The sequence below is a fragment of the Lithobates pipiens genome, unplaced genomic scaffold (assembly GCF_037356315.1).
Source record: "Lithobates pipiens isolate NorthernLeopardFrog02 unplaced genomic scaffold, aLitPip1_a1.2 Scaffold_10, whole genome shotgun sequence".
In the NCBI taxonomy this organism is placed as follows: Eukaryota; Metazoa; Chordata; class Amphibia; order Anura; family Ranidae; genus Lithobates; species Lithobates pipiens.
In genome coordinates, this window is record NW_027507686.1 from 191490587 (window position 1) to 191518329 (window position 27743).

Sequence of the window (27743 nt, forward strand, 5' to 3'; positions counted from 1 at the left end):
AAGTTGTGTCGGGTGATTGTATATAGTGTATAAAACATTTACCACTGACTAATGCAGAGTTGTAATGCAAGATCAGCTAAAAGTAGTTGGATCTGTATGTGCGTTATAATAAAAAAAATAAAAATTAAAATCGAACACGAAAATTTTAATCAGTAACAGCCATATACATACACTTTTTTTTTTACGACACCTGTCCACAGAAGCATTCAGATTCCAATCTCTCCACCTTGGCCAAGACCAACACATCCAAGGATGTCAGGGACAAGATTGTAGACCTACACAAGGCTACAAGACCATGGCCAAAGCAGATTGGTCAGAGGGTAACAGCTGGTGCGATTATTTTCAGATGGAGGAAACACAAAATAACTGTCAATCTCCCTCGGTCTGAGGCTCCATGCAAGATCTCATCTTGTGGAGTTTCAAGCCCAGAATTACACGGGAGAATCTGGTCAATGACCTCAAGGCAGTTGGAGCCATAGTCACCAATAAAACAATTGGCAACACTACACCGTGAACGGCTGAAATGCCCGCAAGGTCCCTCTGCTCAAAAAAGCACCCATACAGGCCTGTCTGACATTTGCTAATGAACATCTGAATGATTCAGAGGAGACCGGTGTGAAAGTGTTGTGGTCAGATGAGACCAAAATCAAGCTCTTTGACATCAACTCAACTGGCTGCGTTTGGAGGAGGAGGCATGCTGCCTATGACCCAAGAACATCATCCCCACCATCAAACATGGGAGGGGGAAACATTATGCTTTGGAGTAGTTTTCTGCTAAGGGCACAGGACAACTTCACTGCAAAGGGACAATGGCCGGGTGGCCCATGCACCATCAAATCTTGGGTGATAACCTTCTTCACTCACCCAGGGCATTGAAAATGGGTCATAGATGTGGATTCCAGCATGACAACGACCCAAAACACACAGCCAAGGGAAAGAGTGGCTTAAGAAAAAGCACATTAAAGGTCCTGGAGTGGCCTAACCAGTCTCCAGACCTTAATCTCATAGAACATATGTGGAGGGAGCTGAAGGTTCAAGTTAACAAACGTCAGCTTTGAAACCTTGGAGAGGATCTGCAAAGGAGAGTATTGGGACAAAATCCCACTCCTGTGATTTCCAAATAGGCTTTTGCCACCAAGTACTAAGTCATGTTTTGGGGTCAAATACTTATTTCCCTCATTTAAAATGCAAATCAATTTAGAACTTTTTTTAAAAACGCATTTTTCTGGATATTTGTTGTTCTTCTGTTTCTCACTGTTAAAATAAATCTATCATGAAATTATAGATTGATAATTTCTTTGTCAAACGTACAAAATCAGCAGGGGGGGATCAAATACTTCCCCCCCCCCCCCCCCGACTGTATTAAAAAGTTCAACTATGGCAACCTTCTTGTGCAGATTTCCATCAATTAATCCAATCCTACTTTGATTGACAGGAGAGAAGGCCAATGGCTCCTGCTGCCATCACACTGCCCAGTGAAGGGTGGGGGTTGGGGGGGGGGGGGGGAGGGAGGGAACAAAGCAGGGGGAGCCTCTGCCATCATGCACATTGCTAGATCCAGATCAGAAGAATAAATTTGGGGCAAATTACACGCCTCCCTGATGGTATGGCATGATGGACAAGTATCTGCCTATATTTCTCAGCATTGAGGACACCATTGATCCTGACCAAATCTCCAACTCCATTTGCTGAAATGCAGCCCCAAACTTGTAAGGAACCTCCACCATGCTTCACTGTTGCCTGCAGACACTTATTGTACACCCGCTGCCAATTTTCTGAACCACGGTTCCTCTTTTCTTGCATATTTGAGTTTCTTAAGCCAGCCATAGATGGTTTGAATCTACTGAACTGGTCGAAATTCGAATGATGTATGGGCAAGGGTGAATGTACCCAAGTTGATCGATACAACCAGTCAGTCGGATTTTTCAAATGCGATTATTGTCAGCGGCCGTTATAGCTTCTAGCAATAATCACCGTGTTCAGGCGAACACAATGGCTCCACGGGAAGGATTCCCCCATCAACATCCGTGGTTGCAGAGAAGGAAACCACTCCATCCATAGCCGGCCTTAGCCTGGTTTCCACATCAGAAGTATGGCTCTCTTTTCATGCAATTCTTACATTAAGACCACTTCTTTGCAGGTCATAAAAAAAAAAAAAAAAAAAAAACCCACACAAAAAAAAAATAAAACCCACCACACACACACAGTTTACTTGTAAAAGGTTGTAAAGTCAGAAGGTTTTCTCAGCTTAAAACATCAAGATAAAAAGCCTTCTGTGTGCAGCAGCCCCCCTAATACTTTTCTGAGCCCATGAGTATCTCGGCCATCTCCCTCCTGATTGGCGCCACTGGCTCCCATTGCTATCAAAGTCGGCTAGCCAGTCAGCAGAGAGGGGGGGTGGGGCCGGCGGCTGCAGCTCCGTGTCCGAATGGACACAGGGAGTGGTGACTCGGGTGCCCCCATAGTAAGCGGCTTGCTGCGGGAACACTCAACAGGAGGGAGGGGCCAGAAGCACAGAAGAGGCACCCCGAGAAGAGGAGGATCTGGGCTGCTCTGTGCAAATTCACTGCACAGAGGGCGGCAAGTATAACAGGTTTATTATTTTTATAGAAAAAAAAAAAAAATTACCTTAAAAAAAATCACTTTAAGTCTGAAGTTTAGGTATGCCAATTTTTACAGTTATATTGGTCCAGCTTGGACCAGCTTAAGTATGTACCACACCTTTGGGTTCCCTGTGGAAGCTGAAAAAACACACACAACACTGTAGTAAGCACCACAAATACAATGATCTCCATGAGCTTCTGGGTCCTGTGCCGAACGGCTAACCTGCTGCATTCATTGTAAACACGGGATCTTGTTCAGCATGGGCACCATTCAGGGAAAATAATAATTTGCATTCTCTCGATGAATGCAAAGTTTTCTCTGATTGGATGAGCTGGAGAGGCTGGGCGGTGACATCACAATCACCACCTTGTCCAATTAGAAAAAAACAAAAAAATAAAAAATAAAAAAACAACTTTGCATTAATTGAGGAAATGTAGCAAGGCCGCCACTAAGCACATGACCCATAAGCTAGCGGAAATCACTGTAGTAGCAGTGCCTTTCACGGAGACACCACAGGTATGGGACTTATACACATAATCTAGTCCAATCTGAACCAAAGTTAAAAAGTAGAAGTTTACCTTTGTTACATGTTACGCCCTTAAAACGGTGTAGCATGTAACAGATTATTGTAATGCACTTGAACACACCCATAGCCCACTGGGGTAATGGGTAGGGGGGGGATCTTCTCCCTGCAACTGCTGTCACAATTTACAAACAGCACAGCTGTGTGGGGGCTCCACCCATGCAGCCCCATTATTCAGTCATAGAGTTGTATGGATCAATAAATTACAAGTACCGCATACCTCCACAGCAGGCAGCTTGTAGTTTATTTACACTTCCAGCAATTGTCTGTACAGGAGGTAAAGGCAGACGGCTGTACCGAGTCTGCAGGAGCCTGACATTGCACCCGCAATCTGCTGAACTGCAATGCTTTACTAGCTGCGGTGTAGAAAAAATAATTGTGTGCATATTTTTTTTTTCACAAAAAAAACTTGAACTTATCCTTTAACTAGGTTTGCTGAAACCTAAACTTCAGCTTTAAAAAAATACTCCAGATCTGCTACCTGAAAGGAATCACAGATTTATTTTTTTTTCACGCCTAGCACATGTGCATTACAGATAAAAATAAATAAATAAAAATACATTCACAATTACAATTTTTGTCCATGCAAGAAAGAATTTCTATCTTGCGCCTTTTTTCTCATTGCCAATTTGACACTTCTAACCATTAGAAAATTAAAAAGGAACACAAAAAAAACTTTTGAACAAAAATGTTGTTCTGTGTTTGGCCAATTTAACGCCTTCTATTAATTTACTTAAAAGGGGTTGTAAGCTTGTTTTTTTCCCCATTTTCATCTATCCTATGCATTAAGGTGAAAAAACACCTGGCAGTGACCAGCCCCCCAGCCCTTCCCCTTTTACTTACCTGAGCCCCGTATTTCTGTTGGCGGAGACGTGCTCTCCCTCGCTCCATGGGGTTCCGGCTCTTGATTGGATAGATTGATAGCAGCGCAGCCATTGGCTCCTGCTGCTGTCAATCAAATCCAACGACGTGAGTGCCGGGGGGGGCGGAACCAAGTCCGGCATTCGTGTCTGTGGACGCAAATGCTTGACTCAGGAGCACACTTTTCCTCAGATGTGGGGAGGAGCCGCGACAGGCACCAGGGGACCACAGAAGACGATCATCGGGGCCACTCTGTGCAAAAGGAACTGCACAGTGGAGGCAAGTATGATGTGTTTGTTATTTAAATCAAAAAAACAAACCCTTACAAATGAGGTAAAGTGTGTGTGTAGCTTTAGATAACCAAGATTCTGCAACAGCACGAGGAGTCTTGTGTTTTTTTTGTTTTGTTTTTTACCTGGATGGAGCAGACAGATAACCTGAGGGGCCACTTCGCCTCTCAGCTGCAACATTTCTTGTTGTAAGGGGCTCAATGCCTGACAGCCAGCAAATGAGACATGCGCTAACAGGGTTGCCACCTGTCAGTAATTTTACTGACAGTTTTAAAAATCAGGGGCTAATTTGTCTTGATGTGTTAAACTTAAGTGTAAACCAGGCAAATTACTTGTTTAAGGGTGTCATTTTTTTTTACACTTGTACCTACAGTTAAGCCTCTAACAAGGCTTATCTGTAGGTGCACGGAATAGCAGTGTTAATTTCATAGACTAAAATATTTTTTGTCGACTAAATTAATACCATTTTAGGCAACTAAAACAAATTCAGATGATTAAAATAGGACTAAAACTAAATTGAAATTAGGACATCAAAAATGAAAACACTGCACTACCACATAAGAATAAGTAAAAAAAAAAAAAAAAAAAAAACGAACATCCGCTTTAAAGGGAAGGTGACCGCCTGACATACCACATTTGGCATGTCATTTTTTTTTTAGGGAGGGTTCCAGCTCCCACTTTCTCCCGGGGGGCACCACTGGAAGCAAGTTCACCTCCCCTCCCCAATCATCTGGGACACATCACAGGTCCCAGATAGCCCAGCCAGCCACAGTGCACCTTGCGCATGTGCAGTGCGTGCCCAGCTGTGAAGCCACAGCCGGGCACCCAGAGTGACAGACAAGCGGGGCTTCTTTCCCCTGCATCACTGGACTGTGGGACAGGTAAGTGTTCAATTATTAAAAGTCAACAGCATTTGTTTGTTTTTTTGTTTTTTAAGTGGAACTCCGCTTTAATGTTGGCAATACATTCAGGTGATATGTGCAAGGGCATTACAGTCAATAGAGTTTACCGATTTTTGTATATTTTCAAGTTGTACTTCTGCTGGTCAAAACGCAAAATTTGTGTTTATGAAACTTGGTTTTATTTATAAAGACGTTATATATCACAAAGGCTAAATCTGTGTTTGTAGTGCTCATTCAAACCTTAATACCATAAATAACATGTCATTAGATTTTTACTCCAGGAGTATATAATGTTTGGCAATTCTAAAGAAATAATCCATTAAAAATTTAACTAAACCCATTAGAATTGAGTCGACTAAAACGTCCTGGAGATTTTAGTCAGCTAATATACGAATAAAACTAACATGGCATTTTAGTCAAAAGACCAGAACAAAGACTAAATCTAAATTTGATGGCAACATTTACACTGCTGAATAGCTCCTAAACCAACACAGTGGAGGAGAGATTTACACTGCATGCAGCTGGTGACCTCATTGGCACTTGCACTCTGAAGGGACGGCATACCCGTGCCACAGTCCGTGACTCAAGCATGCACAGAGGAATGCGAATCTGGAAGGAAGAACGGGTGAAAGCGCACCGCTGGAAGGCTTTGTTCTAAAGTAAGCACTTCATAATCTGATAGTATGTGATGCATACTAGCACATTATGTAGCCTTACAGGGTAAAAAAATAAATAAATAATAATGTGGTTTACTACCGCTTTAATTGGAGTTCTGTAATTGTTCAGGGTGTCCGTAAAAAAATAATAAAAAAAAAATGTGCTCCATGATTTGACAGTAAAAAAATGCTGCAGCTGGTTGACAACACTACCTACTACTCTATTGATTTTGCAAGTGGATTAAATAAAGCATGTGCCCGCTTTACAGTTGGATTACCTTACCTGGATTACCAGAAACGTGGCAGCCCTGACGCAGGAACTAAAGTAAAAGGGGCTATGCCACGGGCCAATCTCCTAAACAAGTTCCATTGCCTTGTAACATCGATAAGGGGGCAGGATGTCTCCGTGGGCTGTCAGACATCCGGGGCCCTTTACCATCAACCTGACTTTCTACAAGCACCAAAGAGACAAATAAAGATAGCGCCCTCTTCCGAGTTAGAGGTTAAGATGGAATCTTTTCCAGGATAAAATACAACAATCAAAATCAAGTTTTAACTGCTGCCGTTCTACTAAAACACACACACAAATAAAAACAAACATCAAGAAAGCTAAAGGTCTACTCACACTGTAAAGTGATACACAAAACACTTCCATCCTGTTGGTCTTTCTAAAAAGTTATAAACTCTGCCTTGTATGTTGGTCCTTGTGAGCAGAGGTCTCCTGGCGCTGTAGATGGACATTCGGGGGTCTAGATTGATAATCGGCCGGGGCGATTCCGTGTTAATCAATACGTTGTGTTTCAGTTCAAATGTGGAGGTGCTTCGCTCCTGACCTTGTTGTCCATTGCTATTAAAGCCGTCATAATGTGTGTTCATATTTTCATTCATCTCCAAAGTGCTCTGTTTATTTTGGAGGTTCCGCTTGGAAGTTAAGATTCCAACTTTCCAGCTTCTTTGTGGTGAATTAGAAGGTGATGATGACATTGGGACAGGAAGAACTCTTTGCCAACAACTGTGACAAAAAATAAAATAAAAAAAATACTATATTTAGAAAACCCCCAGTTCTTCTTTTCCACCGGCGTCTGACATCTGGTTGGAGAACAAGAAGAAACAAAATCTGTTTAGTAACACACACACACATACACAAGTCCTGAGGTCCTACCCACTTCAGCTCCCTCCTGATGACTCCCCTAGCATAGGAGTGGCCTACAATACAAGGTTAAGTGCAGGATTCCTTCCTCGGCATAGCGCTGTCAGATGTCTGCTAGGACTGTTGATTTTAAAGGTACGAGTCCCAACTTTGCTCGTCTGGGAATGTCACCTTCTGTTAACTTTCTTAGAACTTCTTACGGAACACAAAAGAGTCACTTTGCAAAAAACAAAAAAAAACTGGAGCTGTTACTCTAACCAAATCAATCCATTATCCAACTGAGGGCTTGTGCAGAAGACGGGTATTGTGGTCACAGGCTGCCTTTTGCATTTCAAGTGCTGCCCAAATGCACAGGTTATAGTGCAAAACATAGCAAAAGACTGTTTATGACATTTCCTTTGAAAGCACATCTCCATAGGACCTGCTACATTTAAAGCACTACAACGCAACGCCGGTCAAAATGCAGCCTCTGAATGGTCACCCACACCATTAAAGTAAAAGCATTAGACATATGACCTGAACACACACACACACACACACACACACACATTAAAAACGTATCTACACAAACCCCAAGACCTACTTGTCACTATGGACAACTGATGCATCATTCAGATATCATCCTGTACAGCACAAAAACAATCATAGCGGCAGTTCAGCCACATGATCCTTCTTACAGGTGGCAGGAGGAGACATCTGCCGCCCTCCAGTGCTTCTCCAGGCTCGCCCGTACAATTGGAATGTTTATCTCACTTTTTTATTCCTATTACAAGATAGATAGACAATATATTTTGTGTGTGCAAGTAAAAAAATAAAAATAAAATAAACCCCCATCTCCGTGTGCTCGCACGCAGAAACAAACGCACACCTAAGTCGTGCCCACATATGTAAACATTGTTCAAATCACACATGTGAGGTATCACCGTGTGCATTAGAGTGAGAGCAACAATTCTAGCACTAGACCTCCTCTGTAACTCTAAACTGGTAACCTGTATAAAAAAAAAAAAAAAAAAAAAAAAAAAAAAAAAACACACAACACAACACAACACCAAACAACACACACACACACACACACACACACACAATTCATAAATAAAATTAAAGCATTGCCTATGGATATTGTTACGTACCAAAGTTTGGTGCCATTCCACAAGCATGTGCAATTTTAAAGCGTGACACATTGGGTATCCATTTACTCGGAGTAACATCTTTCACATTATACAAAAAAATTGGGCTATTTACGGGTTTTGTTATTTTTTTTAAATTCATGAAGAAAAAAAAGCAGACTGTTCTGAGCAATTTTCTAGCAAAAAATTATGATTTTTTACATGTAGGAGAGAAGTGCCAGAATAGGCCCGGTATGGAAGTGGTTAACCACTTGCCGACAGCCGCGCGGCGATGTACGTCCCCCCACTTTGGGGACAGATATCGTTATGGCAGCAGCTAGCTCCTGCAGATCTCTCGAGCTTGGGGCTAATAGAACCGTGCATGCCCGAGACCTGGTGCTTTTTGGGGACCCATTTAGGGCTCCAGCCATCAGCCCCCCCCCCCCCCGCCGCCGAGGCCACTGTGTGCATGATAGTTAGTTTCTAACTTTAGCTTGTTCAATTCAGCTTTGACAATTAAACCTTCAAGTGGATTGGGTACTATGAAGAACTGCACCAGATTTGTCAGAACACAATCGGACCGTTAGTACAGCGGCTCCCACTGGAGCTGGTCGTGGTTTTTTTTTTTTTTTCCCCCATTCAATCCCGAGAAGAAAAAAAAAAAAAAAAACAAACACACACACACACACAACCCAAGTGTGTACCAGGCTTTAGAATCTAAGCAGAGAATAATTTGGTTCCCCCATCCACGTTAACAGCGTGGATGGAGGATTCTCCACCACCAGCTATTGTATTCAGCCAGTTGCAGCCCCCACATCTGTTTGAATACCAAACAGTAGCAGCATCTGGATGGATGCAGTCACTGTTCAGCTGAGTTTCCCACCCAGCTCAGTAAATTTTTAGGGCCCAGCTGCATTTACTTGCATTTACATGCGGCTGCGTTCTTGCCATTTCTGATGTGCTTGCCGTTTTTCTTTCCTTGTTGCCACTGCTATCTGCAGGAGAAATAGTTCACAGCGATTACCTGCAGTTGTGTGCCGATGGCTGAAATAAAATCGGTCCTGGACACAGTCAAATTCATTTTTTCTAACCGCACCAAACCCCATGTAACGAAACCGTTGCTAAATGCAGTGTGTGAATGGGGGCATAGGAAAGCATGGTCTGAGTTTAGCTTTGGTAGACAACTTGATCTATCTGCAGCTAAAAGCCGAATTCTATCTGCCCGTGTGAAAGGGACTCAAGACCTCATGCACGCTGCTGCTGGTAAACGGACGTTAAGACCCCTTTCACACTGGAGGCATTTTTTCAGGCGCTACTAATAGCGCCTGAAAAAAGCCTCAGCTGCAAACCCAGTGTGAAAGCCCGAGTGCTTTCACACTGGAGCGCTGCACTGGCAGGGCATCACAAAAAGTCCTGCCAGCAGCTTCTTTGCAGCGGTGTAGGAGGCAGTGATTACACAGCTCCTGCCCATTTAAAACAATGGATCAGTGCCACCATACCGCCAGCAAAGCGCTGCTGCAGCAGTGTTTTGCGGGCGGATTTAACCCTTTTTTAGGCTGTTAGCAGGGGTTAAAACTGCCCCGATAGCAGCCAAATATCTCCTCTAAAAAAACAGCGCTGCTTTACCGCCGACACATAGGGCGGCTCAGTGTGAAAGGGGTCTTAGGAGCACTTGGGTGTTTTGTTTTTTTTTTGTTTTTTTTTTTAACTGCTGCCCCCGACCTCCTCTTATCAGTACACAGGGTCGTTTATAGGCAGTTGAGTTTAGAAGCATTTTTTTGTGGGGTCGCAAAAAAAAAAATAAAAAGTAATGCATTCAGCACAGATGTTCAAAGGCATTTGAAACGCAAACGCCTCTAACAGCTTTTAAACGTGGTAACTCGCATTTAGTTTTACAGGATTTCAAATATTGACCATAACGACAAAGCAGCAAAACAGATGTTTTTAAATGTTGGTTACTATCTGTCAAATTAAATCGTTCAGGGGAGGTTGTAAAACATCCCGTGTACATTAAGCCTTAAAAATAGAAAGCACAACTACTGTGCAGCTCTACTAGGTGGGATGCAGAGTCTGTGGTTTACCTTTACTTAAAGCAGGGGTTGACAAATTTGCTTGGAATCTAGGAGCCAGCTAAAAAAGTTAGGAGCCGGGTCCGTGACGGCGATCTGGACCTGTCCCTGGCCTGACATGGAGACGAGTGAGGGGAAGATAGCGCCCCCAGCCCCCCACCTGTCTCCAAGTCATTGCCCATAGCTCTTAGAGGGACATTTTTAAATTGCATTTTAGTGTAAATATGAGATGTGAGGTCTCTCTGACCCCAGATCTCATATATAAAAGAGGACCTGTCATGCTTTTTTCTATTACAAGGGATTTTTACATTCCTTGTAATAGGAATAAAAGTGACACACATTTTTTTTTTTTTTTAAAAGAACAGTGAAAAAAATAAAAATAAAAGTTAAAATAAGAAAAAAAAATTGTTTTAAAAGCTTGCGTGCAGAAGCGAACGCATATATGAAAGCGGTGTTCAAACCACACATGTGAGGTATCGCTGCGATCGGTAGAGTAAGAGCAATAATTCTAGCCCCAGACCTCCTCTGTAACTCAAAACGTGCAACCTGAAGAATTTTTTTAAACGTCGCCTATGGAGATTTTAAAGGGTAAAAGTTTGTCGCCATTCCATGAGCGGGCGCAATTTTGAAGCGTGACATGTTGGGTATCGATTTACTCAGCGTAACATTATCTTTCACAATATAAAAAAAAAATAATTGGGCTAACTTTACTGTTGTCTTTTTTTTTTTTATTAAATAAAAAAATTTTCCCCAAAAAAAAAGTGCGCTTGTAAGTCCACTGTGCAAATATGGTGTGACAGACAGTATTGCAACGACCACCATTTTACTCTCTAGGGTGTTAGAATAAATAATAAAAAAAATATATATATATATATATAATATAATATAATATAATATAATATAATATAATATAATATAAATATATATATATTTTTGTTTAGGGGTTCTAAGTAAAGGGATGGAGAAAGACTGGCCCATTAGCATTGTTGGTTGTAATTCCAACGGCCACCACAAGAGGGCGCCAGATTCCAGAAGGAACCATAGGATCACAGAAGGCCTCAAAGCCGGGGGCTCAATTACCGGCCGCCTGCAGCGCGGCCCGACGCGATCGCGCGGGGGGGTCCACGGAGACGGGATACCCCCAGCTATGCTGCCCCAGGCGCAAGGTCGCTGATTCTAGTCGCCAATGCGACCTGGCGACCGGGTTTTGTCGAGCCCTGACTTAAAGAGGAAGTAAACCCTGATGGATTTACTTCCTCTTTGATTCCCTGCAAAGGTAAAGCATAATGGACTACTATGCATCACATTGTAGTCCATTATGTGTCACTTACCTGACACAGGAGCCAGAGATGTCACCGCTGTCCCCTGTAGTCCGGAGCATCCATCTTCTCGGTGGATCTCGCTGCTCCGTAGCTGTCATTCGGCGAAGCCGTGATGACGTCACTCCCGTGCATGCGCGTGGGAGCCGCCACCCGCGGCATATCGCCGTTGACAGCGCCGCGCTCAGTGCGCCGATGTCTACGGTGCATGCGCCGTAGACAGCGGTGCCTGTCTTTCGGCAAATATCTCATTTCTTGGACCTACAGGTAAGCCTTAATCTAGGCTTACCTGTAGGTCAAAGTTGGTTGTAAGGGTTTACAACCACTTTAAAGATTAGAACCACCATCAGGAGAGGTTTCCTTCACTTCCCCTCTCTGTGAATCCAGGACAGGAATAAGTGAAAATCTCTCAAAGGCAGAGACAATAAAAAGCCGACAAGGGTTCTAAACTCTGGTGGCTATATAGCTATATATATTTTTTTCCCATAAATATATCCCACAGTTAGCAGACTAAGTTCAGCCAAATTTTGACCATTTATGACCAAAAGCCCTGCCTTAGCTAGCAGCTGCAATGTAAAGCGAGTGGCCTCTAGATAGGTGTGCTCAGTATCTAATTGGAAATAAAACATTTCTAGACAAGTAGCTGATTGATGTGTAGAAATGGGAGGGTAGAGCAAATACAACAGTGATTAACAAAACAATGGTCTGGGGTCAAAGTCTTGAAAGACAATTGGTGATTCATCAAAATGTTTTACTTTTATAGCGGGGGAACTTTACCAAAATTGCTCTAAATCTCTGGGATATTGGTGTAATGGTAAAATATTTACAGGCCCCCGATTTTTACAAAATGCAAGGGTATGGATGGATGGATGGATGGAAGCTTTCTATCCATCGATGTATCTATCTAAGTAATGGCAAGGTGGCTTAACACACATACACATATTGCAACTTTTTCTGCAACAGTATTTGCGCAGCAATTTTTCAAAATGCAATTTTTTTTGGAGGGGGGGGGGGAAGAGAAACACTTTCATGAAAAAAATAAAACAATAAAGTTAGCACATTTTTTATTTTTTTTGTATAATGTGACAGCTGATGATACGCTGAGTAAATAAATACCCAACATGTCACACTTTAAAATTACACACACTTATGGTACGGCGCCAAACTTCAGTACTTAAAAATTGATATAGCAGTCGCCTGAAATTTTTTGTTACATGTTTAGAGTTACAGAGGAGGCCTTGTGCTAGAATTATTGCTCTCGCTCAAACGTTCGTGTGGATTCTTCACATGTGTGGTTTGAACGTTATTTACATATTAAAAAAAAAAAAAAAAAAAAAGAAGAAGGGGGGGGGGGGGGAGTGTAAAAATAAAAGTTTTTTTGATCACTTTTGTTCCTATTATAAGGAATGTAAAAATGCCTTGTAATAGGAATGGTGCGTGACATGTCCTCTTTATGGAGAGACCCCACATCTCTCTAGGCAGGAGAGGCTGAGATTTTTTTTTTTTTTTTTTAATAAAGGGTCACGATCCCATGCCTGCCTGCCGAGTTCCTGGCTTTGTTTACTTCCATGGGCCAGGACGTGATGTCATAACGTCGTGCCCGGGCCTCCGAGAGTCAGATTGCCAGGGGACCATATGTCCCTTGGAAATCACTATGGCTAACTTCCACCGCCAGTGGATTTTTTCTCCGGGTCGACCCGGGACTAGCACCGGAGAGCAGCGGGAGGGAAGGTGCGTACTCTCTCGCCACCTGTAAGAACGATCAAGTGGCTGTACAGCCACTATGATTGTTCTTACAGAGAAGGGAATCGCTGGTGGAAAATATTGATATCTGAATGATGCCTGTGGCTACAAGCATTCAGATATCACCACTGAAAGCCCAGGACATCATGACGGCCAGCAGTCATAAAGTGGTAAAGGAACTTGTACTTTGCCCAGACAAGCCAAAGTAACAGCATATCGGATACTAAGCAATTGCACGGATATCAGAACTTGTGCAAATACTCCGATACCTGAAACTGATACATTCCTGCTTGGTTCTTTCAGCTGTCAGCGGGATTCCCCCACTGACAGCTGAAAAGTAAAAAAAAAATTAAAAAATAAAAAGCCGGCAATTATCGGTTGTTAAGGATCGGGGGCCACCGTGTCCTTAAAGCGGAGTTTCAGGCTTTTTACGTTTATTCAAATTCAGCAGCTAGAAAAAGTGTAGTTGCTGACTTTTAATAAACAGACACCTACCTGTTCCATGGTACAGCAATCTCCACCGGCGCCTCCATTGCCACTCTGGGCCCCTGGCCGTGACAGCTTTCAGCTTCATGGGCGGGCTGCCTAATGCGAAAGGAGGAGTCGCCTTGGCTGTCCCTGGGCGGAAAGAGAAAGCGGGACAGGAAGTCCCCCTAACAAAGCCCCCACCCACCAAAAAATTACTTGCCAAATGTGGCATGTAAGGGAGTGAGGAGTGTTTAAAGCGCAAGTACCATTTTTGGGTGGAACTCCGCTATAACAACTGATGACTCATTAAGTAGTCAGAGGGGTTCCCATTGATAGATGAAGTGTAAACAAAGTCCCGGCATTTGGAGCTGTAAAAACACACACACACACACACACACACACACTTCAGCTGCTAAAACAGATAAATAGAAATATTTCTTTTTGTAGCCGTTTATTCAACTACAAAGCAAAGAGGGATGAACTTCGATCTGGAGCTGAAGTCAGTTTAAATGTTCCTCTGTTTAAGCCTTTATTAGCCCTTGGGCTCCAGCGATTCAAAACGCTTTAGGTATGAATGGAGCCAAATTTAAATCCTTATTCTCCTTCTCCATTAAAATTATTTTCCTGATGATTCTCCCCACCCCCCTTTTCACTTATATTTCATAAACTATTATGCTATCTTTTTTTGTGTGTGAAATGTGTAAAGATATTAAACAAACCAAAAAAAAAAGGAAGAATGGCAGGGGGGGGGTGGTGTGAAGCCCTACTTGCATAACATTGCAAAATATTTTATATTCTTATCCCTGCACTCCCCTCACTCCTACAGCTCACCAAAAACCCAGTTCTGGACATGGGAGAGCACATGACCCACTGGCCCCCACTTCCTGCAGCATCTCAGTGTCTCGATGGCCAATCAGCAGAGCCCACGTTGTGCTTCCCACTTCTTTGTGTGCACTTTAAGGGCTCATCCACACTAGGTGTGGTGACTGGGGTTTTCCTGCATCAAATCAATGCAAGGACACACAGACAACAGTTGTCATCTGTGTGTGTTCACATTGCAAGGTAGCCCATGGGTGCAGAAAAATGCATACGGTATGCAATGTTCCGCAATATACTGTAACTCACCTCAAGGACCATCAGTTCCTACATACTGTAACTGGACTGCAGTGCATAGAAATAAAATTGAATTTCGAATAACCCTCCCCCCCCCCACACACACACACACACACACACCTTATACAGCCCACTTTCTGTTTGTCTGGTAAAAAGCCTAGACTTATGACATCATGCACAGCTCACACACACACACACACACACACACACACACACACACACACACACACACACACACTTGCCAGGAAGGGAGGGGGGGAGTCATAAGAGGGTCAATGAGAGCCGGAGGTGTGCCTCTGTGTAAATCCAGGAAGTGAACAGGCAGCAGCTTCAGTTGCCCACAGTTAAAATGGCTGCAGCCAGACTCAGTTTAGGGAGATTTCTGCAGTATATTTGGCAAGTACAAATCACAGTAGATATAAAATAATATGCAGAGTGGTTGGAGGGAAGCTTCAGAATGGCAAAGATTTTTTTATTACAAATTATGTGCGCAGACTGCAGTTCCTCTTTAAGCAGCATAGAAAGCGTCTTTCAGCCTCATGTACAGACATGCAATACATCCCCGGGGCACTGACACAGGGCAGGCAGACCTGCAGACTGTTCACTGTTAGTTATTGCAAAATGTTAGAAGGAAAAAGCAGAATCATTTATTAGGCTACAGCACACGGCTGCTAAACATCCAAGTTCCAGTAGGCTACATGGGATACAGCAGGACCAATGTTTTCCCCATTGCTTTACCGTATTAATCATTGTAACAGTAGTAAATAAATCCCAGGAAAAGCATCCTGCACCCATGTTATAAGGCTAGCTTTACGCTATTGCAGGTATGCATATAAATCGCATGCAATTCTCCCACGCGTTTCCCCACACACAGCCAAAACACGTGGTTCTTTAGCAGACACACACCTATGCCAAAGCACCACGTGGTTCCCTGCAGCCGCATACAAAAAAAAAAAAAAAAAGTCAGGGACTTTCCCCTGCAGGTACAGCAGCCCATTTAAATGAACAGGTAGCTGTGCCTGCGCAAACATGAGCTGCACCACTTGTAATAGTGTGGAACCAGCCTGCCACTGGATCAGTCTCCTGGCATTGGGGGGGGGGGCACACCAAGAACCAGTAAAAGTGAATAATCAGCCATGCCACTGCCTCTAATGTTCAGCCTTCTGCACAGTGACATCTTCATGTGTACGATCTTGGGGAGCCATTGCAGCACTACCCCAAGCCAGAATGGATGGTGGTCAGGTACCGCGACAGGGGACTTAGGCGAGTATACTGTATCTGCCTTCACCAGGTGGGGGGGGGGGGGTAAAAGGACAATTGGGATGGGTTAGAGGTGGGTGAGGGGGAAGCACTATGAGAAAAATTGTATTATTATTATTATTATTATTATTATTAATAATAATAATAATGGTTTTAGCCTGGGTTCACATTGCAGCGATGCGGGAACGCTGCGAATCCGCTGCGGGTTCATGCAACGCATGCCTCCCGGCGGCAGTTCACACTGCCCTATGCAAACTGCTGGGAGTGTCAGTGAAACGTTAATGACACCCCCAGATCAGTTTGCATATCGCAGTGCGATCTGCAAACTCGGACAGGAATCGGATCGCATGGTGTGAACACCCATGCGATCTGATTCTGCTACGGACCGAAAAAAAGGGTCCTGTGCGAGTTTCGGCCAGATGTGATGCAAATTCAGCCATACTATCTGTATGGCTGAACTTGCATCGCACAGAGATCGGATGCGATTTGCACTGCAGTGCGGTGCGAATCACATCCGATCTGGTCACCGCAGCAGTGTGAACCCAGCCTTAATGTGGTTGTAAACTCTTAGGGTACGTTCACACTACTCTAGGTAAAAAAAAAAAAAAAAAAAAAAAAAAAAACACACAACACACCACACAAGGAAAAAAAAAAAAAAGAAGAGCCCTTATGTATACCCAGTGACTGGCCATGATACACAGAGATAAAACAGAGCTGAGGCTGTCAATCACAGGTTGTGTGCTAGAAGTTCCTCCCTTGTTATCTTTTTACTGCTTTGTGTCAGGAAAGCTGATCAGAAGTTACTGATGCAGATAGGAGGAAGGAGGCAGACAGAAATGTCACTCAGTGCTCTGAATTGAGACAAGCACACACGATAGAGGGATATGCTTTGCTCATATTTCATGTCTGAGGTTTACAGCCACTTTAAAAAGGACAAGTTCACCTTTCGTAACATGTTACATTACACCCATATTCGGGGGGGGGGGGGGGGGGGTAACATGTTGCAAACAGATCGGCCCCTTCACCTCCCCGATCCCCACTATGACAACTAGCAGGGTTCAGCTCCCTCAATTGACAATGCTCTGGGCATGGAAAACCACAGAGTTCAGGAGCCTTTACGGCTGTCAGTTTGTATTCAATGAACCACCACAGCGATGTAGAGAGCAGCGGTAGTTCATTCATACTTCCTGCCAGATTGTATCCGCTTACCCATACGGGATGTACAGGCAAGCAGATACACTGGGTCTGCTGCATGGCACCAGCAATCTGCTGTTCACTAGTGCAATGCTTTACAGGGTCAAAAATCAATAAATGCTAATTTTTTTTTTTTAAAAAGCAAACTTATCCCTAAAAAAGTAAATCAGGCTCAAGTTTCTTTCAGTCACTGTGGTTCTATAGATTAGCTGTTCACAGTAAATTTATTCAGTTGCAGAAACAATTCCTTACTGCGCAACTCCATTTAATACCCTGAGGTAGCCGTTTACATTTTGTGATTACTTGCAACAAAACTGACTTTAACACTATTTCAGTAGAAGTTACTTTGTTACTGAAATTGTTGCACTTTAGTCACAAATGTTAGACGTGGTCTCAATCACTTCTTGGGTTTGCGCATCTACATGATAAAAAGCCTAGTTTGTCTCTGAGAAGGATTCGGGATTGAAATTAGCACTACATTACCAAGTCAGTTGCAAGTTGCAGTTGCATTGTGATTTTCATCTGACTACTGGGCGCAATGGACACAACAATTGATGATCAATGTTCCCCTATGGATTGTTGTAAATCTGTCACACACATTGACTGCTCCTGTTTAGCATCGCTTTTTCCAAGCGCATATATTTTCTGCAAGTATAGAAAATACCTGTTTGTCAGAATTCCAGGAGTACTATACTGATATCCTAAACAATGTTACCAGCTATCTTCTGCAAACTACAAAACACCTCCCCACAATATAATGGAGATTATGAGAGGGGGAGACATCCATAGACACCAGGGTGACAGCACAACTCCTCCAAAGACTAAGCACTTCTATACACATCTCTCCAAGGTGGGCCCTCTACAATGGGATTTGACACCCTCTGTCTTCAGCAGACCAGGGCCAGGACAAGGGGGGTGGGCAGAAGGGACAGCTGCCCTGGGCACTGTGGTATCATGTGAGGTTGGGGGGGGGGGGCACCACAAGGAAATTGAGGGGAGGACATTTGTGTTGGAAAAGGGGGATTTGGGGGGCAGCAGGGAGTTTGTTCTAGGAGGGTAAATTTGGGGTTATGCTCAAATTTAGAGGGGGGGGGGGGGAATGGGGAAGATTTGAATAGTAAAACACACTTTTTCTGCCAGTAAATACCTTATACAGCCCACTTTCTGTTTCTTGCCTGGCCATTAGCCTAGGCTGATGACATCACCCACAGCTCTCTAACGCTCATGAGAGTTTAATGGGGGGGGGGGGGGGGGTTGAGTCATAAGAGGGCCAATAAGAGCTGCGGGTCTGTGTAAATCCAGGAAGTGAACAGGCAGCAGCTTCAGCTGCCCACAGTTAAAATGGATGCAGCCAGACTCAGTGGAGGGAGATTTCTGCAGCATATTTGGCAAGTACAGAATCACAGTATATATAAAAATATGCAATGTGGCTGGAGGGAAGCTTCAGAATGGCAGAGATTTTATTACAAATTATGTGAGCAGACTGCAGTTCCTCTTTAAACACACGTTTGCTCCATGCCCTCCATATTTCACTGAAGCCTGGGAGAGAACTGGGCTGGTCGCTCACTACCAAGGATTGGGAAAAGTAATATCTCGCACTTAAATGGAGTCTCCACCCAAGTGCAAGAGCAGAATTCTAAGCCCCTGTCTAGGTGGTATGGATGCCCTGACAGTCTACATAAGAGGTTCAAAGTGTACCCCGACCACTGAAGGTGCTATGGAGACAGACAGACAAGTGGAGCTTCCCCTTTAATGCATTCTCTGAATTAAGTAAAAAAAAAAAAAAAAAAAACCTTCTGAGGGCAGCTACCCCTCCCCCAGCCTTATGAACTTATATTTTCCCCGAGCCCAGTCTCCATCCAGTGGTGTGCACGAGAGCAGCGGCTCTCTCCCTTCTCATATTTTCAGAGACAGCACCTGTTCAGCAGGGATTAGGCAAATTTCTATCCATATGTAGCCACCGATTGGACACAGCGGGAGCGACGCACGCTCCCTGTACGTGTTTTTGCACAGCCAGGCCGCCCTGCCAGGTAGTCCGGAGCGCGTTAAAGTGTTACTAAACCCAGGACCCTGCGTTGACTATATCTGGTCTCACACAATACACAGAACATGGAAATGCAATTATTTTAGTAAATATAAAACTGCCAAGTGTCGGTACACACTGAGGCAGCACGACTTGCAGCGCAATTGCCTCAGGCGACCTGGATACGACAGCAGCGGCAATTTGCAAACGACTCTAAAGAAGTCAATGCAAGTCACCTCAAAATCGCTGCCAAAGTCGTACAGGAACCTTTTTCTAAATCGGAGCGACTTGTGTCGCTCCAATTAGAATGGTTCCACTGTACAGAACGTGACGCCACTTGTCAGGCGGCTAAGTCGCCTGACAAGTCATCCTAGTGTGAACCGGCACTAAGGCTGGGTTCACACTGCTGCGGTGAAGAGAATCGGATGTGATTCACACCGCACTGCAGTGCAAATCACATCCGATCTGTGCGATGTGAGTTCAGCCATACAGATAGTATGGCCGAATTTGCATCGTACCCAGCCCAAACTCGCACAGGACCCTTTTTTTTTGGTCCGCAGCAGAATCGGAATCGGACAGGAATGCGATCCGATTCCTGTCCGAGTTTGCAGATCGCACTGCAATATGCGAACTGATCTGGGGGTGTCATTAACGTTTCACTGACACTCCCAGCAGTTCGCATAGGGCAGTGTGAACTGCCACCGGGAGGCATGTGATGCGGGAACCCGCAGCGGATTCGCAGCGTTCCCGCATCGCTGCAATGTGAACCCAGCCTAAGGGTCCTTTCACACAGGCTTTCCAATCATGTCCACCTGTCAGTTCTGCAGGTGAACCTGATTGGACCTTGCAGTCTCCTCTATAGAGCAGCAGATGTCAGCTGACACTTGCAGGATCCGATCAAATCTGATGGCGGCAAAATCCAGACGGTTGGTGGTCCTATTTTCCCATCCGTCTGGCAAATGGGATGCAAACGTTTTCCTCCATTTTTTTTTCCTCCAATAGAGAAGAGCGGGACTGTGCCTGTTTTGCACAGCAGAGAGGACCGGACCAGTCACCTGCCTGCTCAGCGGGGGAAATCAGCGGACCAATCCCCAACTGAGAAAGCGGAATACGCAAGATGGAGGTGCCCATGTAAAAGGGGCTTATAGAGGACGTAAACCCTGGTGGGTTTTACTTCCTCTTCATTCCCCACAAAGGTAAAGCATAATGGGCTACTATGCGATTTTTTAAACAAAATGATGGACATCGCGCTGGTCCTGAGGAGCTGTGGGCAGGAGTTTTTAGGCGAGGCCGCGGCTTCGCCTAAAAACTCCTGCCCGCAGCACCTGCGTGGTATCAACGCCTGTCCTGGTATATAAAAACACACACACACACACACACACACACACACACACACACACTTTGCTAAAATTTTTAATCAATTTGAGCTCTCAACTCGATTTAAATCGATTTTTTTCCCCCAGCCGTATCTGAAACCAGCAATGTCACTGTCGTCCCCACTAGCAGAGTGTGTCCATCTTCACCCCTCTTCCTTCCGGGGGGCCACGAACTCCGGCCCTGTGACTGGCCAGAGCCGTGTGATGTCATGCATGTGGGAGCCGCCAGTCGCAGCGTGACCCCTTTAGATAGGGCACGATCTGCCCTTTCTAAAGCGCGCATGCACCGTAGACATCCGCGCACAGCCTTATTGTAAATATCTCCTAAACCGTGGAGGTATTTATAGCACCTACAGGTAAGTCTCAATATAGGCTTACCCGTAGGTAAAAGTGGTTCTACAACCACTTTAAAACACACATTCTAGGGTCAAGTTAGGCAGGAGCTAAATTACATACCCCCCAATTTTTTTGAGATGGGAATGAGGGACACCTATCAGCAAAAGTATGCAGGCCTTGGTCATGATCCCACAAGTTTTTTTTTTTTTTTTTTTTTTTTTTTTTTACCCTCTACTATTCCTTTAGATTGGCTTTTGGAATTTACAAATGCAGCAATTTAGAAATCAGATGAAAGGTTTATTACTGGAAAACTTTTTTCCTAGACATCTATATAGATCAGACCAAGACGAGGGACAAATGAGGAAGAATAAGGGACAGAGAGACATTGCTCCAAATCAGGGACAGTTGGGAGCTATGTATGTAATTAACCTACCAGCATGTCTTTGGCGTGTAAGAGGAAACCCAGGCGGGCACAGGGAGAACATGCAAACTCCAGGCATTTGATTTATTACTCAGTGGTGTTCAGAGTATGCTTTAGATGCATTGATCCTACGAGAAAAGCGTATTTGGCTGCAGCAACACATTTATACACATACAAATCAGACACGCAGCAGGCATAAGCTGCAAAATACACAGGATTTACATAGCCTGTAATTGTCAGGAACTACACATCTCAAGGTTGCCATACACTGTACAATCGCCTTTTGCTCTACCATCAACTATACAGTACAAGGACCTAGCTGATCGCATACAAATGAAAAGTCCTGTTTAGGTTTGTCCTCATATTACATAGTTCTGAGAAATCTGAAGGTGACTGTATAGAAATTGTGCAATCAGATAGTACATATAGGGTGTGACCGGCTTAGATCTCTGTAACTAAGGAACCACAAGCTCAATACAACCAGAAATAGTCTACAAAACAGGATGGCATTGGGGACTATCCAGGGCTCATCATCACAGTCCCAGCACACACAAATCAAGTCCCAGCTCCATGAGAGCAGCAAGGAGGAGTGCAAACAAGTCTTCTCATACATAATGTGCAGAGCTAGAAGATTTCTCCCTAAATCTTGCCAGGCCAGAGATCTTACCTATTTCCTCCTCATGGTCCCCCAGGCTTGCATGAAGATCCCAGGCAGAGGAGGGAGGAAGAAGATCTAGGAAGTGCTCAGGTTTCCTCTTGGATCGCACGCCTGCAACATGTAAACTTTCAGAACTTCACTTCCTCGGTGGTTTCACTGCTGAAATTTTTACATCATCTCCTAAAAGAAAAAAAAAAGAAAGCATCTTCCTTAAAGTGGAGATTCAGAGGATAGTGTAGAAGACAACAGACCCAGGCAGAGATCACACTGCTGGCAGCCATTAAACTTATTGTAACCTGAGACTTCTTGTTAAAAGGCTCCTGGAGTTTTTCTGCTCCCTCTTTTGTTAACCCTCTAGGAGCAGCAGAGCTCAGGAGAAGATCTGGAGGGACCATGTGATGGCATGCAGGGACTTCCTATTCATCACTAGAGATGAATGTGCACCAATTGTTGGTGCGGCCCAGGCCATTGCACAGCCATGTTATTAGTGTTTATTTATTTTTCTCCCACTGTTGGTCACTGCTTTGACTTTTGTTTGTGTTTTCTCATGGATGTAGGGTGTGAGTCCTCAGGCTTTCCCTGACGTCTAGGGGAAGGATGTGTGGCCCCCAGGTCCCTCCTCACCGGCCTCTTTGGGGGGGGGGGTCTCTCTTCGGGAGAGCCCCTCGACCAAGTATTTGATGGTCGGCTTTGACTGACCTAGAAGAATGGGGTCTTCTGGGTGGGCAGACCATTGGAAACCTTAGTCCCTGTCAGGAGCCTTGTGCCTAGGGTTGACACCTCATCCCTTCAAACCTGAACAGGTTCTGTGGCTGATTAAGGTGGTAATTGAACTCACTTGGTGACTTATCAGCATTTAATTAGCCTCAGAACCTGTGTAATTTAAAAGTGTTCGGGTTTAAAGGGAGGAGGTGGCAACTCTATCCCTCCCCCGGGGGGGTCTCTCTTTGGGAGAGCCCCTCAACCAAGTATTTGATGGTTGGCTTTGGCTGACCTAGAAGAATGGGGCCTTCTGGCTAGACAGACCATTGGAAACATTAGTCCCTGTCAGGAGCCTTGCGCCTAGGGTTGCCACAGGTTCTGTGGCTGATTAAAGTGGTTGTAAACCCTTAGGGCCGGTTCACACTGCGGGCGATGCGAGGCGACGCCGACTTGCCTCGCCGCGACCTCAGCGGCGACTTGCAAATGACTTCTGTATAGAAGTCAATGCAAGTCGCCCTGAGGTCGCCCAAAAGTAGTACAGGAACCTTTTTTCTGAGTCGGAGCGACTCGAGTCGCTCCTCTCAGAACCTTTCCATTGTACAGAATGGGGGCGACTTGTTAGATCGCGGCGAGGCAAGTCGTGTCGCCTCGCATCGCCCGCAGTGTGAACCGGCCCTTACAAACCACTTTGACCTACAGGTTAGCCTATATTAAAGCTTACCTGTAGGTCCAAGAAATATCTCCTAAACCTACACTGTTTAGGAGATATTTACTAAAAGACAGCGGCATGCAGGCGCACTATCGCCGTTAGCAGCATGCCGTTAGCGGCGGCTCCCATGCGCATTCACGAGAGTGACATCATCACAGCTCCGGCGCTGTGAGTGGCCAGAGCAGTGATAACCGGAAGAAGATGGACGCTCCGGACTACAGGGGACAGCGTTGACATCGCTGGCTCCTGTGTCAGGTAAGTGACACATAATGGGCTACTATGTGATACATAGTAGCCCATTATGCTTTACCTTTGTAGGGAGACAAAGAGGAAGTAAACCCATCAGGGTTTACTTCCACTTTAAGGGTGGTAATTAAACACACTTGTTGCCTTATCTGCATTAAATTATCCTCAGAACCTGTGTAATTCATACATTTTTGGGTTTAGGCTGGGTTCACACTGCAGCGATGCGGGAACGCCGCGAATCCGCGGCAGGTTCCCGCATCGCATGCCAACCGGCGGCAGTTCTCACTGCCCTATGCGAACTGCTGGGAGTGTCAGTGAAACGTTAATGACACCCCCAGATCAGTTCGCATACCGCAGTGCGATCTGCAAACTCGCACAGGAATCGGATCGCATGGTGTGAACACCTATGCGATCCGATTCTGCTGCGGACCAAAAAAAGGGTCCTGTGCGAGTTTGGGACGGGTGCGACGTGAATTCAGCCATACTATCTGTATGGCTGAACTCGCATCGCACAGAGATCGGATGTGATTTGCACTGCAGTGCGGTGCGAATCACATCCGGTTCTCGTAGCCGCAGCAGTGTGAACCCAGCCTTAAAGGGATGAGGCGGCAACCCTATTTGGGATCAGGTTAGAGAGCCTACTGCAGGGGGAGTGGACTAAAGCACACCCCAGGGTTGCCAATCGTTAGTAAATTTATGGACAGTTTGTAAATATCAGATTTTTTTTTTTTTTACAATTGTTTGTAAATATCAGGGGCTAATAATTTGTTATGCTGTGTTGACTTTTTAAAGAGGTTTCCCATTATAAAAAAAAATAAAAATAAAAGTCAGCAGCTACAAATACTGCAGCTGCTGACTTTTAATAATTGGACACTCACCTGTTCCAGGGTCCAGCGATGGCGCCGGCATTGTAATTATGGGCACAGCCAGGCACCCACTGCGCATGCACAATTATCTGGGACCTGTCACGTGTCCCAGATGATTGACAAGAGGGAGGGGGCAGAGCTATGCCCTTCCTGCGCTGAGGGGAAGTGACGTCAGGAGCCCAGGCACTGAAGGAGGCAGACTACGAGGGACCCCTAACAGCCATTTAGAGGTGATTAAAAAAAAATAAAAAATTCCCAAATGTGTTTTGATTTTTTTTAGGCACATTAATGCATTTTTTTTTTTCGGTGGAACACCACTTTAAGTGTAAACCAGACAAATTACTTGTTATGGGTACAGTATTGTCAATGTTTCCATATTGTGCTTATACTGTTAAAATATCGATTGTCTTGGTTTTTATTAGTTCTGTCAATTGTCGGGTTGTCAGCAAATGTGCTCTGTCTGTAAATTTTCCATGTTTTGTCAGTAAAAAATGCTGCAGGAGATTGGCAACACTGGCACACCCTTAAGTGCACTTTGTGTGTGTTTCATATGCATGTTGTTTTGTTCACTTATGGGTTTTTCCATTTAGGTTTTTGCACCACCACGGACTGAGAAAAAAAAAAATTGTTGTAGTGGCTTTGTGGCTCATAACAACCATTTAGCCCCGGTTCCCACACTATAACCCACATTACATTCCTGTGCAATTCACATGCGATTCAATGCATTTTGAATGGGCTCAAATCCGCATCACTCCAAAGAAGTATAGGCAGGTTTTTTGGAGTCGCAACCAGATCTCATGGTCATTTTGTACCAAGTGATCCAGTGCAGGCAAACTGCACTGTTTGAGATGCATTTGGCAGCTGATCTCAAACACAGTGTGATTGGGGAACCCTGCGTTTCCCGCACTGCATATGTGAACCTAGGCTAAAGGCGGACTTGCACAGTTAGATTTTTGCTTGAAACTGACCTTTTTTAAAGTGTTTAGGTCTGGTTTACAGCTACGCAAGTTGCAGTTAATGCGTTTTTTTCACACACATTTTTGTAGCATTTTTGATGCGTTTCGTGTTTTTTGAGAGGCGTTGTCATGCAGGAGAAACCAACACAAACGCATCAAAAACACAAGCACTGCTATACGGCAATGCAGCGATTTACCTGACAATTGTGAGATGCTGTACCCAAACAAAATTGGTGTCCCTTTTTTTTCCCCACAAGTAGAGCTTTCTTTTTGTGGTATTTGATCACCTCTGCAGTTTTTATTTTTTGCGGTATAAACAAAAAAAGACAGACAAAAAAAAAAAAAAAAAAATATTTTTTACTTTCTGCTATAATACATATCCAAAAAAATATATATATAATACAAATGTATTCATCAGTTTAGGCCAATGGTGTATTCTGCTACATATTTTTGGTAAAACAAAATTGCAATAAGTTTATATTTATTGGTTTGCGCAAAAGTTATCGCGTTACAAACTATGGGAAAGATTTATGGACTTTTTATTTATTTAATTTTTTTATGTTTTTACTGGTGGCGATCTGCGATTTTTAAAAACAAAAAATTTGTTGCGCTTAAATAATCATAAACTGTGCTAGATTGCTGGACACAATAAGGGTAATATGGGTAAATGGTGGAAAAACACTAAAATAATAAAATTTTAAAAATAATAAAACCACAAAATAATAAAAAAGACATAAAGTTCATGATAAGTAGTTTATGTATGATGTATTAGCAGAAGCACTAGAACCAATCGGAGAAGAAAATATCTAATGATCAAGATACAACGTGGGAGAAAGAAAGATGATATAGAGCCTGTCACCTTCACCCAATATAACTGACTCTTACCATCAGTGTATGGGCTATACACATTAAATGCACTCAAATTATGACAAAAGTGATCCAATTATCTACTGCACATGTATTTCAAAGAGATCCTTCTCCCAATAGGCCCAATACCAGACTGAAAAAAACCTTCCTCTCAGCCAAGTGTTCTCCAGGGTTTAGGTAGTAATTTGATCATCACATGAATGTGTGGCGTAAAAAAAGAACGCTCATTGCGCATGCATCGAACGGACATTTATTATAGAAAATAAGTAATAAAATAAACTCACATTTTTACAAGGAGTTCAGCAAGCTTAAAGGAAGAAGCAACCAGTGCTTCTAACCAACAAGATGGCCACTGCACCTCCATCTGATGGGCGGAAATGTGTTGTGTTCCATAGACTGGAAGTAAAACGAATAAAAAAACCATAAGCGACTGATCACAGGAAGCTCCAGGGTAGAAATAAGAATTCAATACGTTCCATGCGATTTTTAGCAGGACGGCGACATTACAGCGGACAAATCTGACCTTAATTGACACTTTTTTTTGACCAGTGACATTATTACATTGATCAGAGCTAAATAAAAAAAATGTACTGATCAATGTATAAATGACACTGGCAGGGAAGGCATTAACACTAGGGGGCGATCAAAGGGTTAACTGTGTTCCCTGGGTGTGTTATAATTGTGTGGGGGCAGGGCTTACTGGAACACCAGAGATCGCTGTTCCAGATCACTGGGAACAACAGTTCTCAATGATATCTCCTGTCAGAATGGGTGACCGCATTATTTACATAGGTAGACCCCTGTTCTGCCTCTGTGTACCGCGATCGCTGGTCGCTGGCAGACATTGAGTCTGCAGAACCCGCGGGCATGCCCCCACAGCTTGCAGTGGGTGCACCCAGTGTCACATGCACAGCACCCATACGAGTACGGCGGGTTGGGCAATTGAGCCGACCAGCCGCCGTATATATACAGTCGCTGGTTGGCAAGTGGTTAAAGTATAACTAACGGCAAATCTCTTTTTCTTTTTTTTTTGCTTGTTTGTGGAGATGGATTACAACCCCTATCAGATTCACCCTCTCTGTTTGTCCTGTTTACCATTATCATTGAAAGTGAAAGTAAAAGAAAAACACAAATTTTGTGTTGTCCCTAGAAAAGTAATAAAGGGGAAATCTTCCAATGAGTACATTAGTTCTGGTGACCTAAGGGGGCCCCAAAAAATTTCGTCATTTGCAGGGATTTTCCTCTACTTCCTGTTTGGCTATGGG

At 44.0% G+C, this 27743-nt stretch overlaps 1 protein-coding gene across 3 annotated transcripts in view; it reads right to left on the reverse strand.

The window, feature by feature from the left end:
* KCNQ1 (potassium voltage-gated channel subfamily Q member 1) overlaps positions 1-22444 on the reverse strand; it is a 202200-nt gene extending 179756 nt beyond the window's left edge. The window contains exons 1-3 of one of the 3 annotated variants that reach the window (XM_077460779.1): positions 22429-22444; positions 22142-22312; positions 6522-6985 (exon numbers count right to left, since the gene is read on the reverse strand). In XM_077460779.1, the coding sequence (XP_077316905.1) occupies positions 6522-6880 (359 nt within the window). In that variant the 5' untranslated portion in view covers positions 6881-6985; positions 22142-22312; positions 22429-22444. Of the gene's footprint in view, positions 1-6521; positions 6986-22141; positions 22404-22428 lie in introns of those variants that run through there. The other 2 variants (XM_077460780.1, XM_077460778.1) reach the window with 2 other exon arrangements.
* Positions 22445-27743: the final 5299 nt, after the last annotated feature.